Source organism: Mustelus asterias, chromosome 14 (genome assembly GCF_964213995.1).
Source record: "Mustelus asterias chromosome 14, sMusAst1.hap1.1, whole genome shotgun sequence".
Lineage (NCBI taxonomy): Eukaryota > Metazoa > Chordata > Chondrichthyes > Carcharhiniformes > Triakidae > Mustelus > Mustelus asterias.
This window is the reverse complement of record NC_135814.1, coordinates 102,226,317-102,250,151: the sequence shown is the minus strand read 5'-3', so window position 1 is coordinate 102,250,151 and position 23,835 is coordinate 102,226,317. Positions and strand designations below refer to the sequence as shown.

General features: G+C 50.6%; 1 protein-coding gene across 1 annotated transcript in view; it reads left to right on the top strand.

The window, feature by feature from the left end:
• LOC144503930 (uncharacterized) overlaps positions 1-23,835 on the top strand; it is a 130,435-nt gene that overhangs the window by 25,305 nt on the left and 81,295 nt on the right. Inside the window, 5 exon segments of the mRNA XM_078229063.1 lie at positions 3,523-3,600; positions 7,457-7,501; positions 18,852-18,990; positions 22,451-22,518; positions 23,779-23,805. Of these exon segments, the coding sequence (XP_078085189.1) occupies positions 3,523-3,600; positions 7,457-7,501; positions 18,852-18,990; positions 22,451-22,518; positions 23,779-23,805 (357 nt within the window).

Sequence of the window (23,835 nt, the reverse complement as noted above, 5' to 3'; positions counted from 1 at the left end):
TCTGTTTCAGATGTATTTGCATGTATGGATTTCAGGGTTTTCTGAGTCGGTCCGTTTGAAGTCTCACGATATTGGCCATTGAGATATAGGAATAGAAACCTGGAAGATAGGAGCAAGATGAGGCCATTCGGCCCTTCGAGCCTGCTCCACCATTCATCACCATCATGGCTGATCATCCAACTCAATGGCATAATCCAGCTTTTTCCTCACTACCTTTGACCTCATTCGCTCCAAGTGCTATAACCAGCCGCCTCTTGAATCATAGAATCATAGAAACCCTACAGTGCAGAAGGAGGCCATTCGGCCCATCGAGTCTGCACCGACCACAATCCCACCCAGGCACTACCCCCACATATTTTACCCGCTAATCCCACTAACCTACACATCCCAGGACTCTAAGGGGCAATTTTTTTAACCTGGCCAATCAACCTAACCCGCACATCTTTGGACTGTGGGAGGAAACCGGAGCACCCGGAGGAAACCCACGCAGACACGAGGAGAATGTGCAAACTCCACACAGACAGTGACCCAAGCCGGGAATCGAACCCGGGACCCTGGAGCTGTGAAGCAGCAGTGCTAACCACTGTGCTACCGTGCCGCCCTACATTCAATGTTTTGGCATCAACTACTTCCTGTGGTAATGAATTCCACAGGCTCACCACTCTTTAGGTGAAGAAATATCTCCTCACCTCCATCCTGAATTGTCTACCCTGAATCCTCAGACTGTGACCCCTGGTTCTGGACTCCCCCACCATCGGGAACATCCTCCCTGCATCTACCGTGTCTAGTCCTGTTAGAATTTTATAAGTCTCTCTGAGATCCCCCCTCATTCGTCTGAACTCCAGTGAAAACAATCCTAACCTGGTCAACCTCTCCTCATACATCAGTCCCGCCATCCCCGGAATCAGCCTGGTAAACCTTCGCTGCACTCCCTCGAGAGCAAGAACATCCTTCCTCAGAAAAGGAGATCAAAACTGCACACAATACTCTAGGTGTGGCCTCACCAAGGCCCTGTATAATTGCAACAACACATCCCTGCTCCTGTACTCAAAACCTCTCGCAATGAAGGCCAACATTTGCCTTCTTTACCGCCTGCTGCACCTGCATGCTTACCTTCAGCGACTGATGCACCCAGGTACCGCTGCACACTCCCCTCTCCCAACTTACAGCCAGGTAATCTGCCTTCTTGTTTTTGCTTCCAAAGTGAATAACCTCATATTTATCCAAATTATACTGCATCTGCCATTGATTTGCCCAACCTGTCCAGATCAGGCACTCACAGTGTGCACATTGCCCTAATGGAGGGGTAATTTGGGGAATGTATTTCTTTGGGAAGTGTACACTTTGCACTGTATCTTACTGCATGTGTGAAATGGCGGTGTTGAGGGTGTTGAGGGTGCGGTGTCTGTGCAGTCTGACAGAGCTGGGTGTTATAGAATTGATACGTCCATGCCGGCCATGGTGCCCTCCCAGCTAGTCCCAATTGCCCGCCTTTGGCCCATACCCCTCTAACCCTTCCCCATCAATGTACTTATCCAAATGCTTTTTAAATGTTGCTATTGAACCCGCCTCAACCACTTTCTCTGGCAGCTCATTCCATACACACACCACCCTCCGGGTGCTCCGGTTTCCTCCCACAGTCCAAAGATGTGCAGATTAGGTGGATTGGCCATGCTAAGTTGCCCCTTAGCGTCAGGGGGATTAGCAGGGGGATTTGAGAGTTATGGGAATGGGACCCGGGTGGGATTGTTGTTGGTGCAGACTCGATGGCCTCCTTCTGCACTGTACGGTTTCTATGACCTTCTACGTGAAGAAGTTGTCCCTCGAATCCCTTTTGAATCTTCCCCCTCTCACAGTGGTTAGTACTGCTGCCTCACAGCGCCAGGGACCCTGGTTCGATTCCCGGCTTAGATCACTGTCTATGTGCAATCTGCACATTCTCCCCGTGACTGCATGGGTTTCCTCCGGTTTCCTTCCACAGTCCGAAAGATGTGCTGGTTAGGGTGCATTGGCCATGCTAAATTCTCCCTCAGTGTTACCCGAACAGGCGCCGGAGTGTGGTGACCAGGGGGTTTTCACAGTAACTTCATTGCGGTGTTAATGTAAGCCTACTTGTGACTAATAATACTTAAACTTAAACCTCTGCCCTCTAGTTTTCAATTCCCCTTCCTTGGGGGAAAGACTAAGTATTGTTCATCCTAACATAGAAACATAGAAGATAGGAGCAGGAGGAGGCCATTCGGCCCTTCGAGCCTGCTACACCATTCATTACGATCATGGCTGATCATCCAACTCAATAGCCTAATCCTGCTTTCTCCCCATAACCTTTGATCCCGTTGAATACATTCAATGTTTTCTGTGCTCCTCAAGATTTGATACACCTCAGTAAGGTCAGCCCTCATTCTCCTGCATTCCAAGACATTGGTGATGCCGCAGTTGGAATATTGTGTACAATTCTGGTTACCCTATCATAGAAAGGATATTAGTAAACTAGACGGAGCGCAAAAGAGGTTTACTAGGATGCTACCGGGACTTGATGGTTTGAGTTATAAGGAGAGGCTGGATAGACTGAGATTTTTTTCCCTGGAGCGTAGGGGATTTAAGGGTGATCTTATAGAGGTCTATAAAATAATGCGTGGCATACATCAGCTAGATAGTCAACATCTTTTCCCAAAGGTAGGGGAGCCTAAAACTAGAGGGCATTGGTTTAAGGTGAGAGGAGAGACTTACAAAAGTGTCCAGAGGGGCACTTTTTACACACAGAGGGTGGTGAGTGTCTGGAACGAGCTGCCAGAGGCAGTAGTAGAGGCGGGTACAAATTTGTCTTTTAAAAAACGTTTAGACAGTTACATGGGTAAGATGGGTATAGAGGGATATGGGCCAAATGCAGGCAATTGAAACTGGCCTAGTGGTTAAAAAAAAAGGGCGGCATGGACAAGTTGGGCCGAAGGGCCTGTTTCTATGCTGTAAACCTCTATGACTCTTTGGCCCTGATATTACTGGAATGCCCGCCCTGGAACTGGGGTTGGCGAGGCTCACAGAATGGCATTCTCTGTTAGCCTCGGGCACAATCTTACGAGCCTGAGGCGGGCGTGCTGGTAAAATTCCGACCTATGCCTCTATAACTAAAGCCCTCGCTTGGCCAACTTCTCCCTATAACTCGGGCCACTAATCCTGGCAACATCCTCATAAATCTTCCCTGCACTCTTTCCAGTTTATCAATGTCTTTCCTATAACAGGGTGACCAAAAATGTACACAATACTCCCAGTACGGCCTCACCAACAACTAATACAACTGGAGCATAATGTCCCATTTCCTATACTCAATGCCCTGACCTCTGGGTTGTTGGGAATTGGAATTTGATAAGTTTGTTGGGATTGGGAATGGGATCCGTACAGTCTGACACCGCTGTGCAGGATTTGGGAGGACCAGTCGGAGAACTGGAGCGCTCTGGGTCAAATCCAAACTGTCACATGTCACAACCATGGACACACAACCAACCGATTTCCTTTCCATTGCAGGGTTACATGTCGGATCTGAAGGTATCAGGAGATCCCTGGGCAGCCCGGCATTACTGTGAGGAGGATGATGACGGGGAGGTAAGTGGAACCATTGCCTTCAGCCAGTGGGGCTGAGGGATCAGGCTGGTTTGTGATTAAAGAAATTAGTGAAATCTCACAATCTCAGGATTCCCACTGAATTGTGTATCGTCAGATTCCAGTCTGCTTTCAGACAGACAGACACTGAGCCAGACAGACAGACACTGAGCCAGACAGACAGACACTGACTGAGCCAGACAGACAGACACTGACTGACCCAGACAGACAAACACTGACTGACCCAGACAGACAGACACTGAGCCAGACAGACAAACAGACACTGACTGACTCAGACAGACAGACACTGACTGATTCGGATAGACAGACACTGACCGAGACAGATGGACAGACACTGACGAGCCAAACAGACAGACATTGACTGATACAGACAGTCAGACTAACATTGACTGACCCAGACAGACACTGACTGACCGAGGCAGACAGACACTGACTCAGACATACAGACACTGACTGACTCAGACAGACAGACAGACATTGACTGACCCAGACAGACACTGACTGACCTAGATAGACAGACACTGACTTAGACAGATAGACACTGACTAACTTAGACAGACAGACACTGAGCCAGACAGACAGACACTGATTGACTCAGACAGACAGACAGAAACTGACTGACGCATGTCAACACTGGCCCGGACAGATAGACACTGGCTGGCACAGATAGACAGACACTGATGAATCAGGACAGACAGACACCAAGTGACGCAGACAGATGGAGGGTGGCTGATCCAGACAGACAGACAGACACTGACTGACCCAGACAGACAGACAGACTCTGATTGACCCAGACAGACAGACAGACACTGACTGACCCAGACAGACAAACCATCTGAAGGCAGGTGCCAAATTGTGATGACGATACCAATAAAACAGCTAATTATAACTCACGACAGAGTGACAGAACATTGTTAAAATTAAAATAAATTCCCGATGATTAACATGGTGGCACATTTATAACATTTTGGTATCTAAATAATTCCAATAAGCTGCTCTCCTGAACTTACAGAATAACAATGAGAGTTGTATATTTCATATTGAAGCCGTTATTACTGTGTTATGTGTAGAACGTGTTAATATATGTCCATTATATGTCACACATGGTGCAGTGCATGTTGCACTCTGTGACACTCAGCAGTTTATCTTCAGTTGGAAGTTCCGGATGGGAAGCCGGATTTCCCCCGAGCCTGCTGGAATGGCACGGAGCCAGATCCCCGGAGTGGTTTCGGGGTGAACGGGTGAAAAGATATTGAAGCTGGCACGAGCTGTGATGAATCATTGTTTCCTCGGGCCCTTTCTGCTTAGACCAAACATGTTCTGAGAGGGTTTCTGAGTGTTTCTTTCTAAAGATATCCCAGGGCTGCTGTAAGGGACATGATTAATGTGAATTACTGCCCTCCACATGTGTTTGCATTTTGATTCCTGGCTGTGCTCTAGAGGTGAGCTGCGTAGGTGATTGCCAAACTGGCCTTTGTAACCCCCTCTTGTAATCCCAGTGGTTTTCTCCCCACATCCCCCCCTCCTCCACCAACACCAGCCCCCTGTCTCATAACTGTCCGAAGTCTCACAACACCAGGTTAAAGCCCAACAGGTTTATTTGGTAGCAGAAGCCACTAGCTTTCGGAATAAACCTGTTGGACTTTAACCTGGTGTTGTGAGACTTCTTACCGTGTTTACCCCAGTCCAACGCCGGCATCTCCACATCATAACTGTCCCACAGACTTGTCCGATTGTCCTCATTTGGTGATTTAATGCAGAATTAATCTTTTCCCCTCCATCATATTGTACGCAGTAGATGAGCGAGGTTCCAATTAAACAATTATAAAGACAGACCGCCCCGGGTCACTGAGTTTATAGGAAGGAGAGGAAGCAAACATACACAATGCTGTGTCTGTCAATAAAACCTACCATGGGCGGCAGGGCGGCACAGTGGTTAGCACTGCTGCCTCACAGCGCCAGGGACCCGGGTTCGATTCCTGGCTCGGGTCACTGTCTGTGTGGAGTCTGCACGTTCTCCCCGTGTCTGCGTGGGTTTCCTCCGGGTGCTCCAGTTTCCTCCCACAGTCTGAAAGACGTGCTGGTTAGGGTGCATCGGCCGTGCTAAATTCTCCCTCAGTGTACCCGAACAGGCGCTGGAGTATGGCGACTAGGGGATTTTCACGGTAACTTCATGTTAATATAAGCCGACTTGTGACACCAATAAATAAATAAAAAATCTATTATTAAAAGTATTTAAATCTAGTTTCATCCTTCTGGCTTAAACTACATTTATCGTATCACTTGGTGAGAAATGCAGGAAACTCTTAAAACATGATGGGCAACTTAACCTAGTGAGTGGGCAGCGTGGGGCGTTGGTGAGGCCGCCCCTGGAATATTGTGTTCAGTTTCTGTGTCCTTATCTGAGGAAGGATGTCCTTGCTATAGAGGGAGTGCAGCGAAGGTTTACCAGGCTGATTCCTGTGATGGCAGGTCTGTCATATGAGGAGAGACTAAGCCAGTTAGGATTATATTCACTGGAGTTTAGAAGTGTGAGAGGGGATCTCATAGAAACTTATAAAATCCTAACTGGGATTGTTCTCCCTGGAAAGACGGAGGTGAGGGGCAATCTGATAGAATTATGAGGGGTATGGATAGGGTGAACAGTTGGAATCTTTTTCCCAGGGCAGAAATGACAATTACAAGGGGGCACAAGTTCAAGATAAGGGGGGAAAGGTTCAGTGGAGATGTGCAGGGGGAGTTTTTTACACAGAGGGTGGTGGGGGCCTGGAATGCGCTGCCAAGTGAGGTGGTGGAGGCAGATACATTAGCCACATTTAAGACTTATCTGGATAGACACATGGACAGGTGGGGAATAGAGGGATACAGACGCTTGGTCGAGATAGGACAACGTGATCGGCACAGGCTTGGAGGGCCGAAGGGCCTGTTCCTGTGCTGTACTGTTCTTTGTTCTTTGTTTCGTTCTTAACAGGGTTAGACAGGGTAGATTCAAAAAGAATGTTCCCGATGGTGGGGGAGTCCAGAACTAGAGGGTCATAGTTTGAGGATAAGGGGTAAACCTTTTAGAACTGAGGTGAGGAGATATTTCTTCACCCGGAGAGTGGTGAATGTGTGGAATTCACTACCACGGAAAGTAGTTGAGGCCAAAACGTTGTGATTTCAAGAAGAAATTAGATATCGCTCTTAGGGCTAAAGGGAACAAAAGATATGGGGGGAAGGAGGGATCAGGATATTGAATTCGATGATCAGCCATGATCAAAATGAATGGTGGAGCAGACTTGAAGGGCCGAATGGCCTACTCTTGATTCTAGTTTCTTTGTTTCTATGTGTGAGTGGCTCTCTCAGTGAGCCGCGAGATTGAAATCGGCTTGTTCACTAACCGTGACCCCATGAATAAGATTAAATCCATTTAATACACGCCAAATATTTCATAACCAGTTCCAGAAAATGCTGAATTGTTTATATATTAATAGAACTGTCATCAACTTCAAATGGTAAAGACAAAAGAAATATTGAAGCTTTGGACACAGAGGGAGCGCACGGCTCTCACAGTCAATGTTGTGAGCAATCAGCACCCACCTCACCTCACTCACCCTCGCTTTACCTGCGAATCGCTTCAGTCAGACCGGCAGGAAAAAAACTACACAGACGGGAATCAGTGGAATGTGGCAACACTGCATCTGGGCAATGGTCAACAAAATGTCCCATGGGGGCCGCACTCAGAACCCAAATTGGCCGTGTGTGGCCCTCAGGCCCCAGGCTACCCAACACCGATTTCAACCATCACCACTCAGATCTGATGGAAAATTGACGGGAACTTGTTTCTTTGTCCCCGCAGGCTTCGGGAGATTACGGAAGTGGATATGGACGTGGAACACAAACGGTAAGGAAGACATTTACTGAGATTAATGAGGGGCAGAGTTTGCGAGTTGGTGCTTGCGAGGTGGTGCGTGCAAGGGGCAGTTTTATTTTATTCATTCCTGGGACACGGGCGTCGCTGGCTGGGCCAGCATTTATTGCCCATCGCTAGTTGCCCGAGGGCAGTTGAGAGTCAACCACATTGCTGTGGCTCTGGGGTCACATGTCGGCCAGACTGGGTAAGGACGGCAGATTTCCTTCCCTGTTTGATTTGATTTGATTTATTATTGTCACATGTATTAACATACAGTGAAAAGTATTGTTTCTTGCGCGCTATACAGACAAAGCATACCGTTCATTGAGAAGGAAAGGAGAGAGTGCAGAATGTAGTGTTACAGTCATAGCTAGGGTGTAGAGAAAGATCAACTTAGTGCGAGATAGGTTCATTCAAAAGTCTGATGGCAGCAGGGAAGAAGCTGTTCTTGAGTCGGTTGGTACGTGATCTCAGACTTTTGTATCTTTTTCCCGACGGAAGAAGGTGGAAGAGAGAATGTCCGGGGTGCGTGGGGTCCTTAATTATGCTGCTGCTTTTCCGAGGCAGCGGGAAGTGTAGATGGATACAACTGGTGGGAGGCTGGTTTGCGTGATGGATTGAAAAAGGACATTAGTGAACCAGATGGGTTTTTCCGACAATGGTTTCATGGTCATCAGTAGATTCTTAATTCCAGATATTTTTTACTGAATTCAAATTCCACCATCTGCCGTGGCGGGATTCGAACCCGGGTCCCCAGAACATTAGCAGAGTTTCTGGATTAATAGTCTAGTAACAAGACCACTCGGCCATCACCTCCCCATGATGCTACCCCATGCCCCTCTGCCTTTCTTCGCCGCACTGTCAGACTCGGGTCATGGCCTCTAGACCGAGTTTCTGAGCTTAGCTTTTAACCCCATACCCAACTCAGCACCTGGGCCATTCACATCTACACATACCGCAGCACCCACCTTTATTCCGATATCCGCTCTGTACATCAGATCTTTAGCAATGCATTTTTTACTTCCAAACTCCAGCTACTCCATCGACCTCCTTCTCCTCCTGTCAAGAACTCCTACATAACCAGTGATTGGCACTGCTGCCTCCACAGCGCCAGGGACCCAGGTTCAATTCCAGCCTCAGGTCACTGTCTGTGCGGAGTCTGCACGTTCTCCCCGTGTCTGCGTGGGTTTCCTCTGGGAAGATTTGCTTTTTAGGTGGATTGGCCATGCTAAATTGTCCCTTAGTGTCCAAAGATGTGCGGGTTAGGTTGATTGGCCATGATAAATTGCCTCTTAGTGTCCAAAGATGTGCAAGTTAGGTGGATTGACCATGCTAAATTGCCCCTTAGTGTCAGGGGGATTAGTTAGGGTAGGGGGATAGGGTTTGGGTGGGATTGTGGTTGGTGCAGACTCGATGGGCCAAATGGCCTCCTTCTGCACTGTAGGGATTCTATGATTCTAACCTCTGACCTGTCCACAAGCCAACTGTTTGCGTCCTGTCCCCCACAGTGTCGCTCTCTCACTGGTAAACCCTAGTTCTCAAACCCCAAGATAAGGGGCAATTCGAATCTATGTTTAATTCCCTCCTTTTACCTTTCTCTCTGTGACCTCTTCTGACCTCAACTCCCCTCCTGAACACCCTCATCCTCCACCTTTTTGTGCCTCCTAGCACCCTCCCTCCACGCCTTTGTGGTCACCTGGGCATTGTCCTGTTAAATACCCCGTGCAAATGTCTCCCGTCCTGCCCCAGTTTTGGTCGCTCCTATCCAATCTCTCTCTCTCCGATGCCTGTCCTTTGCATCTCTCAGTACACTGGCTTTGGAGACTTCCTGATGTTAATATGGAAACGAGCTGTTGCTGTAATTGTAAGTTTAATTTGCGTCTGTGGCTGGTTTTCCATTTATTGAGGTTATTGGCTTTGTGCAGTTGGCCCAGTGGAACCAGGGAGATCTGGAGCCAGTGCTAAAAGGAACTGAATTCATCCAGAGTTAATCATAGAATCGCTACAGTATAGAATCAGGCTATTCAGCCCATCGAGTCTGCACCATCAACAATCCCACCCTGGCCCTATCCCCGTAACCCCACATATCTATCCTGCTAATCCCCCTGACACTAAGGGATAATTTAGCATGGCCAATCCACATAACCTACACATCTTTGGAGTGTGGGAGGAAACTGGAGCACCCGGAGGAAACCCACACAGACACGGGGAGAATGTGTAGACTCCCCACAGACAGTGACCCAAGCCGGGAATCGAACCCGGGTCCCTGGCGCTGTGAGGCAGCAGTGCTAACCACTGTGCCACTGTGACACCCAGCCACTGTGACACCCAACCGCTGTGCTACTGCATCTGAGGCTGCAATCAATCCCAACAGCTCTGAAACCCTCCAAACAACATTTTGATTATATTTCAGCCACCATATCAGATATAGGTTCAATCGCTGGGCGGCAGAGTGGCACAGTGGTTAGCACTGTTGCCTTACAACCCCTGGGAGCCGGGTTCAATTCCCAGCTTGGGTCACTGTCTGTGTGGAGTCTGCACGTTCTCCCCGTGTCTGCGTGGGTTTCCTCCGGGTGCTCCAGTTTTCTCCCACACTCCAAAGATGTGCAACTTAGATGGATTGGCCATGCTAATATGCCCTTTATTGTCCCAAGATGTGAGGATTAGGTGGACTGGCCATGCTAAATTGCCCCTTAGTGTCCAAAGATGTGCGGGTTAGGTGGACTGGCCATGCTAAATTGCCCCTTAGTGTCCAGAAATGTGTAGGTTAGGTTGATTGGCCATGCTAAATTGCCCCTTCGTGTCCAAAGATGTGCAGGTTAGGAGGATTGGCCATGCTAAATAGCCCCTTAGTGTCTAAAGATGTATAGGTTAGGTGGATTGGCCATGCTAAATTGCCCCTTAGTGTCTAAAGATGTATAGGTTAGGTGGATTGGCCATGCTAAATTGCCCCTTAGAGTCTAAAGATGTATAGGTTAGGTGGATTGGCCATGCTAAATTGCCCCTTAGTGTCTAAAGATGTATAGGTTAGGTGGATTGGCCATGCTAAATTGCCCCTTAGTGTCTAAAGATGTATAGGTTAGGTGGATTGGCCATCGTATGTATGTGGGGTTACTGGGATAGGACAGGGGAAATGGGCCTGGGTGGGATACTCTGTCAGAGAATCAGTGCAGACTCAATGGGCCAAATGGCCTCTTCTGCACTGTGGTGATTCTAAGATATCAACTTAGATCGTAATATATTGGAGCAGAATTAGACCACTCAGCCCATCAAGTCCACTCCACCATTCGATAATGGCTCAAGTGTTTCTCACCCCCATTCTCCCGTCTTTCCCCCACTTCCCAGGGATGTCTTATAAGACTTCCCGCATCTAGAGGTGATCTAGGGACACAAGAAGCGGATGAAGCACACATCTGTTTTCCATTGCCTGTTTGTCATTAGCCTGAAGCCAGAGACATCGAAAGATGGCAGGCCAGAGAGTCCCAGTCTTACCGCCGGCCATTGGCATGTTTACAAGTTGACACTCTACCTGTTTGGCCATGTTATGGATGCACCATCAAGACCTGGAGTGGGACTTGAACCCAGAGCTTCTGGCTCAGAGACAGAGACATGAACGCACTGCGCCACAGGGGATCCCGACACTGATTTGGATGTGTGGCAAATCCAGAGTTGTTCAGGCTGTTGAAGGGAACATCTGCTTGTCTGATTGGTAGAAGGAATGCAGCACTGGAGAGGAACTGGTTTCCCTCCTGTATCCCTGTCTGCAATTCTCTTCAGCAATGAGGGCTGGAGTCCATTTATCCAATGGTAATGTCCTTGTACCGTTTGCGGTTACCTGGGCACTAACAGCTAAAGTCAGGACTGCAAACCTCTTCAGATTTTCCACAGAGAATGTGGGATGTACTCCGCTTTTCCAACCTGTTTTGGAATACTCCTTGGGAAAGGTCTGTTCTCAATTGTGTTGTTAGTGCCCAGAATCTTCCTTCATATTCTAATCATCTGTGTGCCCAGAAAAGGCAAAAGGTGGATTGGCCATGCTAAATTATCCCTTATTGTTCCAAGATGTGTAGGTTAGGGGATTGACCATGGTAAAATTCACAGTGTTACAGGGATAGGAAGGGGGGAGAGGGCCTGGGTGAGATGCTCTGTCCGAGAGTCGGTGCAGACTCAATGGGCCGAATGGCCTCCTTCTGCGCTGTGGGGATTTTATGATTCTCTTGACCAGAAGAGATATTAAAGTGCCTCTTGGAGGTGTGGTCACTGCTGTGACATCGGAAATGTGGCACAGCCAATGTATGCACAGCAAGCTCCCACAAACAGCAATGGGATAATGACCGGATAAGGGAAATGTTGGCCAGGACACTGGAGATAACCCAGATACGGTGGATAAACACCAGGAAAGCGCACAGCAGGAAGACCCAGGATGGCGCGGTGGGAAGATTTCAGAAAGTGGAGTGGCCTCTCAGTGGGGCAGGCAACGAGATTAAAGTTTATTTATTAGTGTCACAAGTAGGCTGACATTAACACTGCAATGAAGTTACTGTGAAAATCCTCTAGTTGCCACACTCCAGCGCCTGTTCGGGTACACTGAGGGCGAATTTAACATGGCCAATGAAGGTGGAAGAGAGAATGTCCGGGGTGCGTGGGGTCCTTAATTATGCTGGCTGCTTTGCCGAGGCAGCGGGAAGTGTAGACCAATCCATTTGCGTGATGGATTGGGCTACATTCACGACCTTATGTAGTTTCTTGCGGTCTTGGGCAGAGCAGGAGCCATACCAAGCTGTGATACAACCAGAAAGAATGCTTTCTATGGTGCATCTGTAAAGGTTGGTGAGAGCCGTAGCTGACATGTTGAATTTCCTTAGTCTTCTGAGAAAGTAGAGGCATTGGTGGGCTTTCTTAACTACAGTGTAGGCATGGGGGGACCAGGACAGTTTCCGGATTGCCCCCACTTGCCATGCCCCACATTCCTCGATTCTTTTATCAATGAAAAATCTGTCTAAACCTACCCTTGGATATGTTCAAGGACGCTGCACCTACCCCCCCCCTCCCCCCCCCCCTCCCCCCCCCCGGTCCCCCATTGCTGCCCCTGGGGGAGAGAATTCCAAACATTAACGACCCTCTGAGAGAAGAAATCTTTCCTCGTCTCCATCTTAAGTGGACGACCCCATCTTCTGAAACTTTTCAACCGCCGCCCCCCCCCCCCCCCCCCCCCCCCCCCACCCCACACCCCAATTCTGGATTTCGCCACAAGTGGAACATCCTCCCCCACCAGCAAGTCCTGCTCCATCATCGCCTCAAGATGCTTCAATTAGATCAACTCTCATTCTTCTAAACTCCAATGAACTGGCTGCCACACCTGCCGGAAGGACGTGGAAGCTTTGGAGAGAGTGTAAAGAAGGTTCACCAGGATGTTGCCTGGTCTCGAGGGTGTTGGCTATGAGGAGAGGTTGGATAAACTAGGATTGTTTTCACTGGAAAGATGGAGGCTGAGGGGAGACCTGATAGAGGTCAACAAAATTATCAGAGGGTGGATAGTCAGAGGCTTTTTCCCCAGGGTGGAAGTGTCAGTTACAAGGGGGCACAGATTCAAGGTGAGAGGGGGAAAGTTTGAGAGAGATATGCGGGGAAAGCTTTTCACGCAGAGAGTGCTGGGTGCCTGGAACGCGCTGCCAGAAGAGGTGGTGGAAGCAGGCACATTAGCAACATTTAAGAGGCATCTGGATGGGTACCTGTATAGGGAGGGAATAGAGGGATACGGACCGAGTAAGGGCAGAAGGTTTTTTTTAGTTTAGTTGGGGCATTATGAACGGCACAGGCTTGGAGGGCCGAAGGGCCTGATCCTGTGCTGTACTTTGCTTTGTTCTTTGAACGCAAGACCCAACCTGGACCCAATGGGGAACCCAGGGGAAACAGCTTTACGCAGAGTAGGGTGAGAATGTGGAACTCGATTGTCGATTGTCGGAAAAACCCCATCTGGTTCACTAATGTCCTTTAGGGAAGGAAATCTGCCGTCCTTACCCAGTCTGGCCTACATGTGACTCCAGAGCCACAGCAATGTGGTTGACTCTCAGCTGCCCTCGGAAGTGGCCTCTTGCTATGTATCTGTATCAAGGACACGAACCGTTTTATTTACAGTGAGATGCATTGTGACTAAGCCCTTCTACCCCTCTCTCCTCTTGCTGAAGATTGAGGGGTTAAGGGTTCAGCAGTGTTGAAGATTTGCTGCTCACCAGGCTGTGGGAAACACAGCAACTATTTGCTGTAACGTGAGCTCCGTTGGCCCCTCTCGGGGGCACCCCCCGCCGCCAGAACATTCGGACTGATTTGACCACGGCCAATTTCAGAACCAGCTTGGAGAATCCTCCACATGTGAGGGAAGAAGCTCTTGAATCATTGCCTTTTCATCAACTCCCAGATGTTTTCCATTTTTCTATTAGTTATCGAGATTAATATGAGATAGTTTCGCTGAGTGCTCCTGCCAGTTTATCTCTCTCTCTCTCTCTCTCTCGTTCTCGCTCCCTTTCCCTCTCTTTTCTGTCCTCTCTCTCTCCCACACTCTCTCTCTCTCTCCTGCCCTCTCTTTCTCTCTCTTCCACACTCTCTCTCTCCCACGCTCTCTCTCTCCTGCCCTCTCTTTCTCTCTCTTCCACACTCTCTCTCTCCCACACTCTCTCTCTCCCATACTCCCCCTCTCTCCTGCTTTCTCTCTCTCTCTCTCTCTCCCACTTGCTCTCTCTCCTGCTTTCTTTGTATCTCTCTGTCCCATTCTCCCTCTCTCTGTCTTCTGCTTTCTCTCTCTCTCGCTTTCTCTCCCATGCTCTCTGTCCTAGCATCTTTTTCTCTCCCACACTCTCTCCCATACTCCCTCTCTCTCTCTCTCCTGCTTTCTCTCTCTCTCCCATCCTCTCTCTCCTGCTTTCTCTCCCTCTCTCCTGCCCTGTCCATTTCTCTCTCCCGCTCCCTCTCTCCTTCCTCCCTCCTCTCTCTCTCTCTCACTCTCTCTTGCCTCTTGCTCCCTCATAGCTCGCTGTCCCACTGTTTCCCACTCTCACCATCTCTCTCTCCCTCAATCACACGGCACAAAGGATTCCCTGTCAGGCCCAGCCAATCCGAAAGGCCAGGGTTTGACCCTCCCTCTCTGTGGGTGCTGGGGTACGCCCTCAGGGTCCCCCAACATTTGTCACTAAAACAAACAAACGACCCACAAACCCAGCAGGCTGCTTGACTACGTGGGGCATCATTGGGAGTCAGTTTAGCTCAGTTGGCTGGATTAGTGATGCAGAGCGATGCCAACAGCGTGGGTTCAATTCCCGTACCAGCTGAAGTTACTCATGAAGACCCCGCTTTCTCAACCTTGCCCCTCGCCTGAGATAAGACCATAAGACAAGGGGGCAGAATTTGGCCACTCGGCCCATCGAGTCTGCTCCGCCATTCAATCATGGCTGATATTTTTCTCATCCCCATTCTCCTGCCTTTTCCCCATAACCCCTGATCCCCTTAATAATCAAGAACCTATCTATCTCTGTCTTAAAGACACTCAATGACCTGGTCTCCACAGCCTTCTGTGGCAAAGAGTTCCACAGATTCACCACTCTCTGGCTGAAGAAATTCCTCCTCATCTCTGTTTTAAAGGATCGTCCCTTTAGCCTGAGGTTGTGCCCTCTGGTTCTAGTTTTTTCCTACTAGTGGAAACATCCTTTCAACGTCCACTCTATCCAGGCCTCGCAGTATCCTGTAAGTTTCAATAAGATCCCCCCTCACCCTTCTAAACTCCAACGAGTACAGACCCATAGTCCTCAACCGTTCCTCATACGACAAGCTCTTCATTCCAGGGATCATTCTTATGAACCTCCTCTGGACCCTTTCCAAGGCCAGCACATCCTTCCTTAGATACAGGGCCCAAAACTGCTCACAATACTCCAAATGCGGTGACCCTCTAGTTAAATCACCACCAGTCACCGCCTGTGGTCATCTGAGACTATGGTAATTTTACCTTCCCTTGCATCATCACCAAATACAATCTAGTTTTATGAGGAGAGCTTGAGTAGGCCGGGCCTGCACTCATTGGAGTTTAGAAGAATGAGAGGTGACCTTATTAAAGTGTATAAGATTCTGAGGGAGCTTGACAGAACAGGCACCGACAGATTGTCTCCCCCCTCATGAGAGAATCTAGAACTAGGCGGCACAGTTTCAGAATAGAATCCCTACAATGCAGAAGAAGGCCATTCGTCCCATTGAGTCTGTACTGACCACAATCCCACCTATCCCCATAACCCCATGCATTTACCCTGGTAATCCCCCTGACACTAAGGGGCAATTTAGCGTAGCCAATACACCTAACCCGCACATCTTTGGAGTGTGGGAGGAAACCGGCGCACCCGGAGGAAACCCACGCAGACACGGGGAGAATGTGCAAACTCCACACAACAGTGACTCGAGGCTGGAATTGAACCCGGGTCCCTGGCGCAATAGACAGCAGTGCTAACCACTGTGCCACCATGCCGCCTGCAAAAAAGACTCTCCCATTGCAGGTGGAGATGAGGAGGGATTTCCTCTCTGAGGGTTGTTAATTTTTAGAATTCTCTCCCCCAGAGAGCAGTGGGGGGGCAGGGGGGGAAGGTGTGGGGAGTGCTGGCTGGGTCATTGAAGATATTCAGGGCTGAGACAGACTATTTTTGATCGGTCAGGGGGTTGAGGGTAATGGGGGCAGACAGAAAAGTGGAGTTGACTTCACAATGGTGGCACAGTGGTTAGCACTGCTGCCTCACAGCGCCAGGGACCCGGGTTCGATTCCTGGCTTGGGTCGCTGTCTGTGCGGAGTCTGCACATTCTCCCCGTGTCCGTGTGGGTTTCCTCCGGGTGCTCCGGTTTCCTCCCACAGTCCAAAGATGTGCAGGTTAGGGGGATTGCCCATGTTAAATTGCCCCTTAATGTCCAAAGATGTTTAAGTTAGGTGCATTGGCCATGCTAAATTCTCCCTCAGTGTACCTGAAAAGGTACCAGAGTGTATCTACTAGGGGATTTTCACAGTAACTTCATTGCAGTGTTAATGTATGCGTACTTGTGACATGAACAAAGAACAAAGAAAATTACAGCACAGGAACTTCGACCCTCCAAGCCTGCACCGACCATGCTGCCCGACTGAACTAAAACTCCCTGCCCTTCCGGGGACCATATCCCTCTATTCCCATCCTATTCATGTATTTGTCCAGACGCCCCTTAAAAGTCACGACCGTATCCGCTTCCACTACCTCCCCCGGCAACGAGTTCCAGGCCCCCACCACTCTCTGTGTAAAAAATATGCCTCGTACATCTCCTTTAAACCTTGCCCCTCACACTTTAAACCTATGCCCCCTAGTAATTGACTCTTCCACCCTGGGAAAAAGCTTCTGACTATCCACTCTGTCCATGTCCCTCATAATCTTGTAGACTTCTATCAGGTCTCCCCTCAACCTCCATCGCTCCAGTGAGAACAAACCAAATTTCTCCAACCTCTCCTCATAACTAATGCCCTCCATACCAGGCAACATCCTGGTAAATCTTTTTGAACAAATAAATTAAACTCAAACTGATAAGAGAATGGATGGTGTGCATCGAGAATTCTAACTGGGGGAAGCCCAGTTGATGGATGAGTTGGGTCAAGTGCAGTTGGGGCCTACAGATCAGGCTTTGTGACCCACCTGTGTGCACCATCCCAAAACAAAAGGCTTGTTCAAATCCAAGCCCACAGCCACATTCCTTTGGGACAATGTCTCGCTTTAGGCTGACTGAACCTCTTGCCCTAGTGAGGTCAAAGTGCAGATTTAACACTTTAGTCTGTGCCAGCCCAGATTGCAGACAAACTGTTGCTAGGAGATGAAAGCCCCTCCCCCCCCCCCCCCGCTTCCCAGTCAGAAAGTCCAACTTTTAGACCATTGAGCAGTGGGCCCGGTGCAGCGCTGTGGGAGTGCAGCACTGCCGGTCTGCCAGGTGAGGCCTTCAAACGAGACTTCGGCCTGCCCTCTCGGCTGGGTTGTGAAAGATCCCACCATGAAGGGGAGTGGTGCCTCCACCCCCCTCCGCCTCCCCCCAGCTCTCTGGCCAACATGACTGAACCAGTCTCTCCGGCGCTCGTCACATTGCTATTCATGGGATCTTGCTGTGCAGCATTTGGCTGCCAAGTTTCCACCGCAGTGACTACATTTCCAACAATGACTGCTCCGGATGGGAAGAGTTTTTGGGCTGTTATAAGGTCGGGAAAGAGTGATAGAAATGCACAGATCGCTCTCCTCCCAGCTCCTGTACAAGTGGCTTCAGATCACTTTAGACCAGCCTCCTGCCCTCCCTCCCTTCCTCCATCTTCCCTCCTTCCCTCCTCTCCCTTCCTACTCCCTCCCATCCCTCACTCAATCTCCCCTCCCTCACTTCCTTCCTCCCTCGCCCCTCCTTCTCTCCCTCCCTCCTTCTCCCTCCCTCCCTTCCCCTCCTCTCACTCCCTCCCTCCATCCCTCCCTACCTTCCTTTATCTTCTCCCTCCATCCCTCTCCTTCCCTCCGTCTACCTCTGCCTCTCTCTCTCTCCCTCTTCCTCTTGCTCCCTCTTTTCTTCCATGCTCTCCCTCCCTACCACTCCCTCTCTCTCCAACCCTCTGCCTCCCCTCCATCCCCCTCAATCCTCACTCCATCCAATCTCTACCCCTCTCTCCTTCTCTCCCCTCTCTTCCTCTCTTTCTCTGTCTCTCTCCCCCTCTGTTTCCCTGTCCACTCTTTCCCACTCTCTCCCTGTCTCTCCCTCCTTCTCCCTCTCCCTCTTCCCCTCTCCCTTCCTCTCCCTCTCGCCCCTCTCTCCCACTTCTCCTTCCCTCCCTCTCTCTCCCTCCCTCCACTCCTTTCCTTTCCTCCCTCTGTTCCCAGTGGTTGATCAATACCCCGGTCTTGGTGGTAACCCCAGAATGAATTGCCCCTTGAGAAGGTGTTGGTGAGCCGCCTTCCTGAACCCGTGCAGCCTGTAGGTACACCCACACTGCTGTTAGGGAGGGAGTTCAAGGATTCTGGCCCAGCGACAGTGAAGGAACTGCGATATGTTTCCAAGTCAGGATGATTTTGCCGATAATGGCGTTCCCATGTGGCTGTTGCTGTGTGACTGGTGGGTTGGCCGGAGGGGTGGCCGGGGGGGAGGGGGGGGAAGGGGGTGAGGGTTAGTGCCACAGTTGTTCCAGGGCCCGATGTAGATTGTACACCCCACAGTCGCAGTGTGTCAGTGCTGCAGCGCTGGTTACTGGTTACTCCCAGGGGATCTCCCCCTTTCACTATCCTTCCAGAGAATGCGCTTCTTAAACGAGCTCCGGTTTGTTCTGCAGGTGACGCCTCCCTCACACCGTCCCCCAGAATTCCCACCAGTTCTCCCTCCTCCCATCGATCGGAATCACCTCACGGTCGACAGTGCACCCCCGGCTGAGGAGAATGGCCAATGGACCCGGGTCTCGGTGAATATGGGAGGTAAGAGATCTTCAGGTGACCCGGTGTGGATCCGGTCTGGATCCAGTATGGATCTGGTGTGGATCCAGTATGGATCTGGTGTGGATCCAGTATGGATCTGGTGTGGATCCAGTATGGATCTGGTGTGGATCCGGTATGGATCTGGTGTGGATCCAGTATGGATCTGGATCTGGTGTGGATCAGGTGTGGATCTGGTAGGGATCCGGTATGGATCTGGTGTGGATCCAGTATGGATCCGGTATGGATCTGGTGTGGATCCAGTATGGATCTGGATCTGGTGTGGATCAGGTGTGGATCTGGTAGGGATCCGGTATGGATCTGGTGTGGATCCAGTATGGATCCGGTATGGATCTGGTGTGGATCCAGTATGGATCTGGTATGGATCTGGTGTGGATCCAGTATGGATCCGGTATGGATCTGGTGTGGATCCAGTATGGATCTGGTGTGGATTCAGTGCGGATCTGGTGTGGATCCAGTATGGATCTGGATCTGGTGTGGATCAGGTGTGGATCTGGTAGGGATCCGGTATGGATCTGGTGTGGATCCAGTATGGATCCGGTATGGATCTGGTGTGGATCCAGTATGGATCTGGTGTGGATCCAGTATGGATCTGGATCTGGTGTGGATCTGGTAGGGATCCGGTATGGATCTGGTGTGGATCCGGTGTGGAACTGGTGTGGATCTGATATGGATCTGATATGGATCTGGTGTGGATCCGGTGTTGATCCAGTGTGGATCTGGTGTTGATCCGGTATGGATCGATGTGAATCTGGTGTAGATCTGGTGTTGATCCGGTATGGATTCAGTTTGGATCCGAAATGGATCTGGAAAAGATTCCAAAATAAGAAATCGAGTCAGGAAAGGTAAGTGCCGTGTTTTTGATGCGGGGAGTTATGGTGAGTCATCCGGCTGCACTTATTTTATCGAATGTTATTGAGCTCAGATACTCAACCTGTCTGAGTGATAAAGCGAAACTCTGATAATAGGCCTAATTCACAGGTACAGAGAGAAATGAGGAGGTTACGCTTCAGTTATACAGTGGTTAGCACTGCTGCCTCACAGCGCCAGGGACCTGGGTTTGATTCCCAGCCTCGGATCACTGTCTGTGTGGAGTCTGCACGTTCTCCTCGTGTCTGCGTGGGTTTCCTCCGGGTGCTCTGGTTTCCTCCCACAGTCCAAAGATGTGTGGATTAGGTTGATTGGCCATGGGATTATGGGGATAGGGCAGAGGGGTGGGCCTGTGTGGGATGTTCTTCGGAAGAGTTGGTCCCTACTCGATGGGCCAAATGGCCTCCTTCTGCACTGCTGGGGTTCTACGGTTCAGGAGTATTCAGAATGCAGTAATGTCACGGCCCAAGGCAGCTGCAGGGGTGAGTCGGGTTGGCGGGTCACACCATGTGGGACACCCAAGGACAGAGTGTGGGCGACCTGTCAAGTAGCAAGGTCGAGGAGCAGGGCTTTGCGTCTCCTGGGCTGGAGACTGAGATTTGGCCAGTCGCAGTGTGGTGTCGCAGTGCCATGCAGTGGGGGAAAGCAGAAGTGCAGAGCCAGCGATTTATTTAAAAGTTGTGCGTAAGTCAGTGAGTGTCGGCAGCAATACGGGAGTGAGAATAGCTGCGACGGTGAACTATTAACGGAGTGGCTGTGTTTAATGATTAACAGTAATGTCCCTCTGGACTGGGGAGTTGATGGATTAACAGCCATCTACATGTCAAACAGGAACTGATCTGTTTGTGTTTCGAGTTCCACATTCTCATCTATCCCTGAGATCCTTTAATCCCCTTCCCTGACAAGAATCTATCTACCCCCCCACCCCATCTTAAAAATATACAGTGACCACCAACCCCCGACCCCCGGCCCCTCATCTCCACCACCTTCTGAGGCAGAGAGTTCCAGAGTCACACACAACCCTCTTCGGTCAGAGATGAGGAGAATTTTTTTTCCCTCCAAGAAAAAGCCCCTAGTTTTGAAACGGTGCCCCCTGGTTCCGGAATCATCCACAAGAGGAAACATGTCCACCCTGTCAACACCATTCAGGATTTTATATTCTTCAAATAAGTCACCTCCCCATATTCTTCGAAACGACTCATCTTTGGACACGAAGTGGCAATTTAGCATAGCCAATCCACCTAACCCGCACATCTTTGGACACTAAGGGGCAATTTAGCATAGCCAATCCACCTAACCTGCACATCTTTGGACACTAAGGGACAATTTAGCATGGCCAATCCACCTAACCCGCACATCTTTGGACACGAAGGGACAATTTAGTACGGCCAATCCACCTAACCTGCACATCTTTGGACACTAAGGGACAATTTAGCATGGCCAATCCACCTAACCCGCACATCTTTGGACACGAAGGGACAATTTAGCATGGCCAATCCCCCTAACCTGCACATCTTTGGAGACGGAGGGACAATTTAGCATGGCCAATCCACCTAACCTGCACATCTTTGGAGATGGAGGGACAATTTAGCATAGCCAATCCACCTAACCTGCACATCTTTGGACACTAAGCGACAATTTAGCATGGCCAATCCACCTAACCTGCGCATCTTTGACGGAGGGACAATTTAGCATGGCCAATCCACCTAACCTGCACATCTTTGGACACTAAGGGACAATTTAGTATGGCTAATCCACCTAACCTGCACATCTTTGGACACTAAGGGACAATTTAGCATGGCCAATCCACCTAACCTGCACATCTTTGGAGACGGAGGGACAATTTAGCATGGCCATTCCACCTAACCTGCACATCTTTGGACACTAAGGGGCAATTTAGCATGGCCAATCCACCTAACGTAAAATGCAGGGTGCACAGTCTCAGGAAAAGGGTCTGATTATTTAATACTGAGATGAGGAGAAGTTCCTTCACCCAGAGGGTTGTGAATCTTTGGAACTCTCTACCCATGAGGGCTGTAGATGCTTCATCGTTGAATAAGGCTGAGAGCGACAGCGTGTTTGGTGTCTCGGAATTAAGGGATATGAGGAGCGAGCAAGAAAATGGAACACAAGATCAGCCATGATAGTATTGAATGGCAGAGCTGACTCGAGGGGCCGAATGGTCCACACCTGCTTCTACTTATTGTGGCAATCTAGAGGTGACCAACACATGGCTGCCGAGAGATCTGCCGCACTGGCTGTGGATGAGAATTCTCCCTCACCTTTCTCCCACTCTTTAGTTCTGAGGGAGAGTCACACACTCCGTTCCTCTCTCCACGGACGCTGCCCGGCCTGCTAAGTCTATCCGGCATTTCCTGTTTTGATTCCCGATCCCCGGAATCTGCAGCGCTTTGCCTTTTATTTCATTATCGGAGTTAGGTTTTGCCAGCGGAGATTTATCTCCCATGGGGTCGGGGAGAGCGAGGGATCATTGTCTGAGGGCGGGGAGGGGATTTGAACCTTGACCTCTCGCGGAGTGATTGATTGGCCCCTCTCTCCCGTTCCCTCAAAGGTTCGGTGGAATCGAAAGGAGATAGCGGCTCCCGGCTTGGGACAGCCCCTGTGTTCAAAGGAGACAAGGTAGGTGTGCGACGGGGCCTAGCCAGAACAGGCTGGTAGCCGGGGAGGGGGTGGGGTGCGGAGGGGGAGGGAGGGCGGGGCTCCTGCAGTGGGTCCTAGATGGTGACGACTTGGCCCTTCTCGAGTTGCGTACAACCGAACGGCCACCTCCAGAGAGCAGCTAAGAGCCAGTTATGTTGGTGTGGGACTGGAGTCACGTGCAGGCCCAGGCGGGGTCACGGCTCCCTCCCACGGAGACCGTGAGTGACTCAGCTTCCTGCTCATTCTCGGCCCTCCCGACTGCGATTGTGGAGATAATGGGTGAACTCCTGTGGGAGTGGAGGGAGGGAGGGGGGGGTCTCTGTCCCCGCAGGAGGTCCAATCAGATCCCCCGATGCCTCTTTCGGGAAGGCCCATTTCATCTCGTGGTGCTGAGGCAGTTCGCAGGTCGGCATCTACCACCCCCCCGACCCCCCCCACCCCCCCCGCAATTCAATGCCCCCCCTTGCCCCAAGGGCAGAAGCCCCATCCTGCCAGCCAGTCAGAGCCCAGCAGCTCTTGGGTGGTCGCGGCGGGGGGTTGGGGAGGGGGGGGGGGGGGGGGGGGGGTGCGGGGGGAGGTGGTACACCGGCCCGCGGCCTCGGAGGGACAGGTGTCAGGATGGGGGCCGCAAGGGGAAAGGGGGTCAGCAGGAAGGGAGGCTCTCAGCGGGGGTCCCCAGCACTTCCGGGTCCCTCAACCAGCCAATGAATGCCTTTGATCGAGGTCCCTAGAGCTTGCCCGTCATGCTCACTGGCACAGTGATCTCTCCCGCCCGCCGCGGGCTCAATACCAGTGGGTGTGGGCCAAGGCCCTGATGTAGGCCTCAGTTGGCAGATTGGCGCGGGAGGTTGAGTTGGGAAGGTAGCTGGGCCTCCACACTGGGGCTGGCGTGGTGCCTACCTGTGCTGGGGGCATTGCCAGGGGGCATTGCCAGGCCACTTTCTTCCCATGACCCTTCCCCTGGGGGTTGTAGTCACCTTTATGTCCCCGGGGGAGACGCCCCCCTGCCATGGCCGGTTTACTTCTCGGTGGACCTGTTGCAAGCTGCATTGGGGAGGTGTCAGTACATGGCGAGGGGTCAGGATACGGCGAGGAGGGGGGTCAGTGTACAGCAGGGGGTCAGGATATGGCGAGGGGGGTCAGGGTACGGTGCTCCATCAGTATACGGCGAGGGGTCAGCTTTCAAAATGTCCCCTCTCATGTTTCTAACGCGTCTGTATTTCTTTTGTGTGCTTACAGGGTGACAAAGGAGATCCAGGTGAAAAGGTACAGTATTTCTGTCATAATTCTTCACCA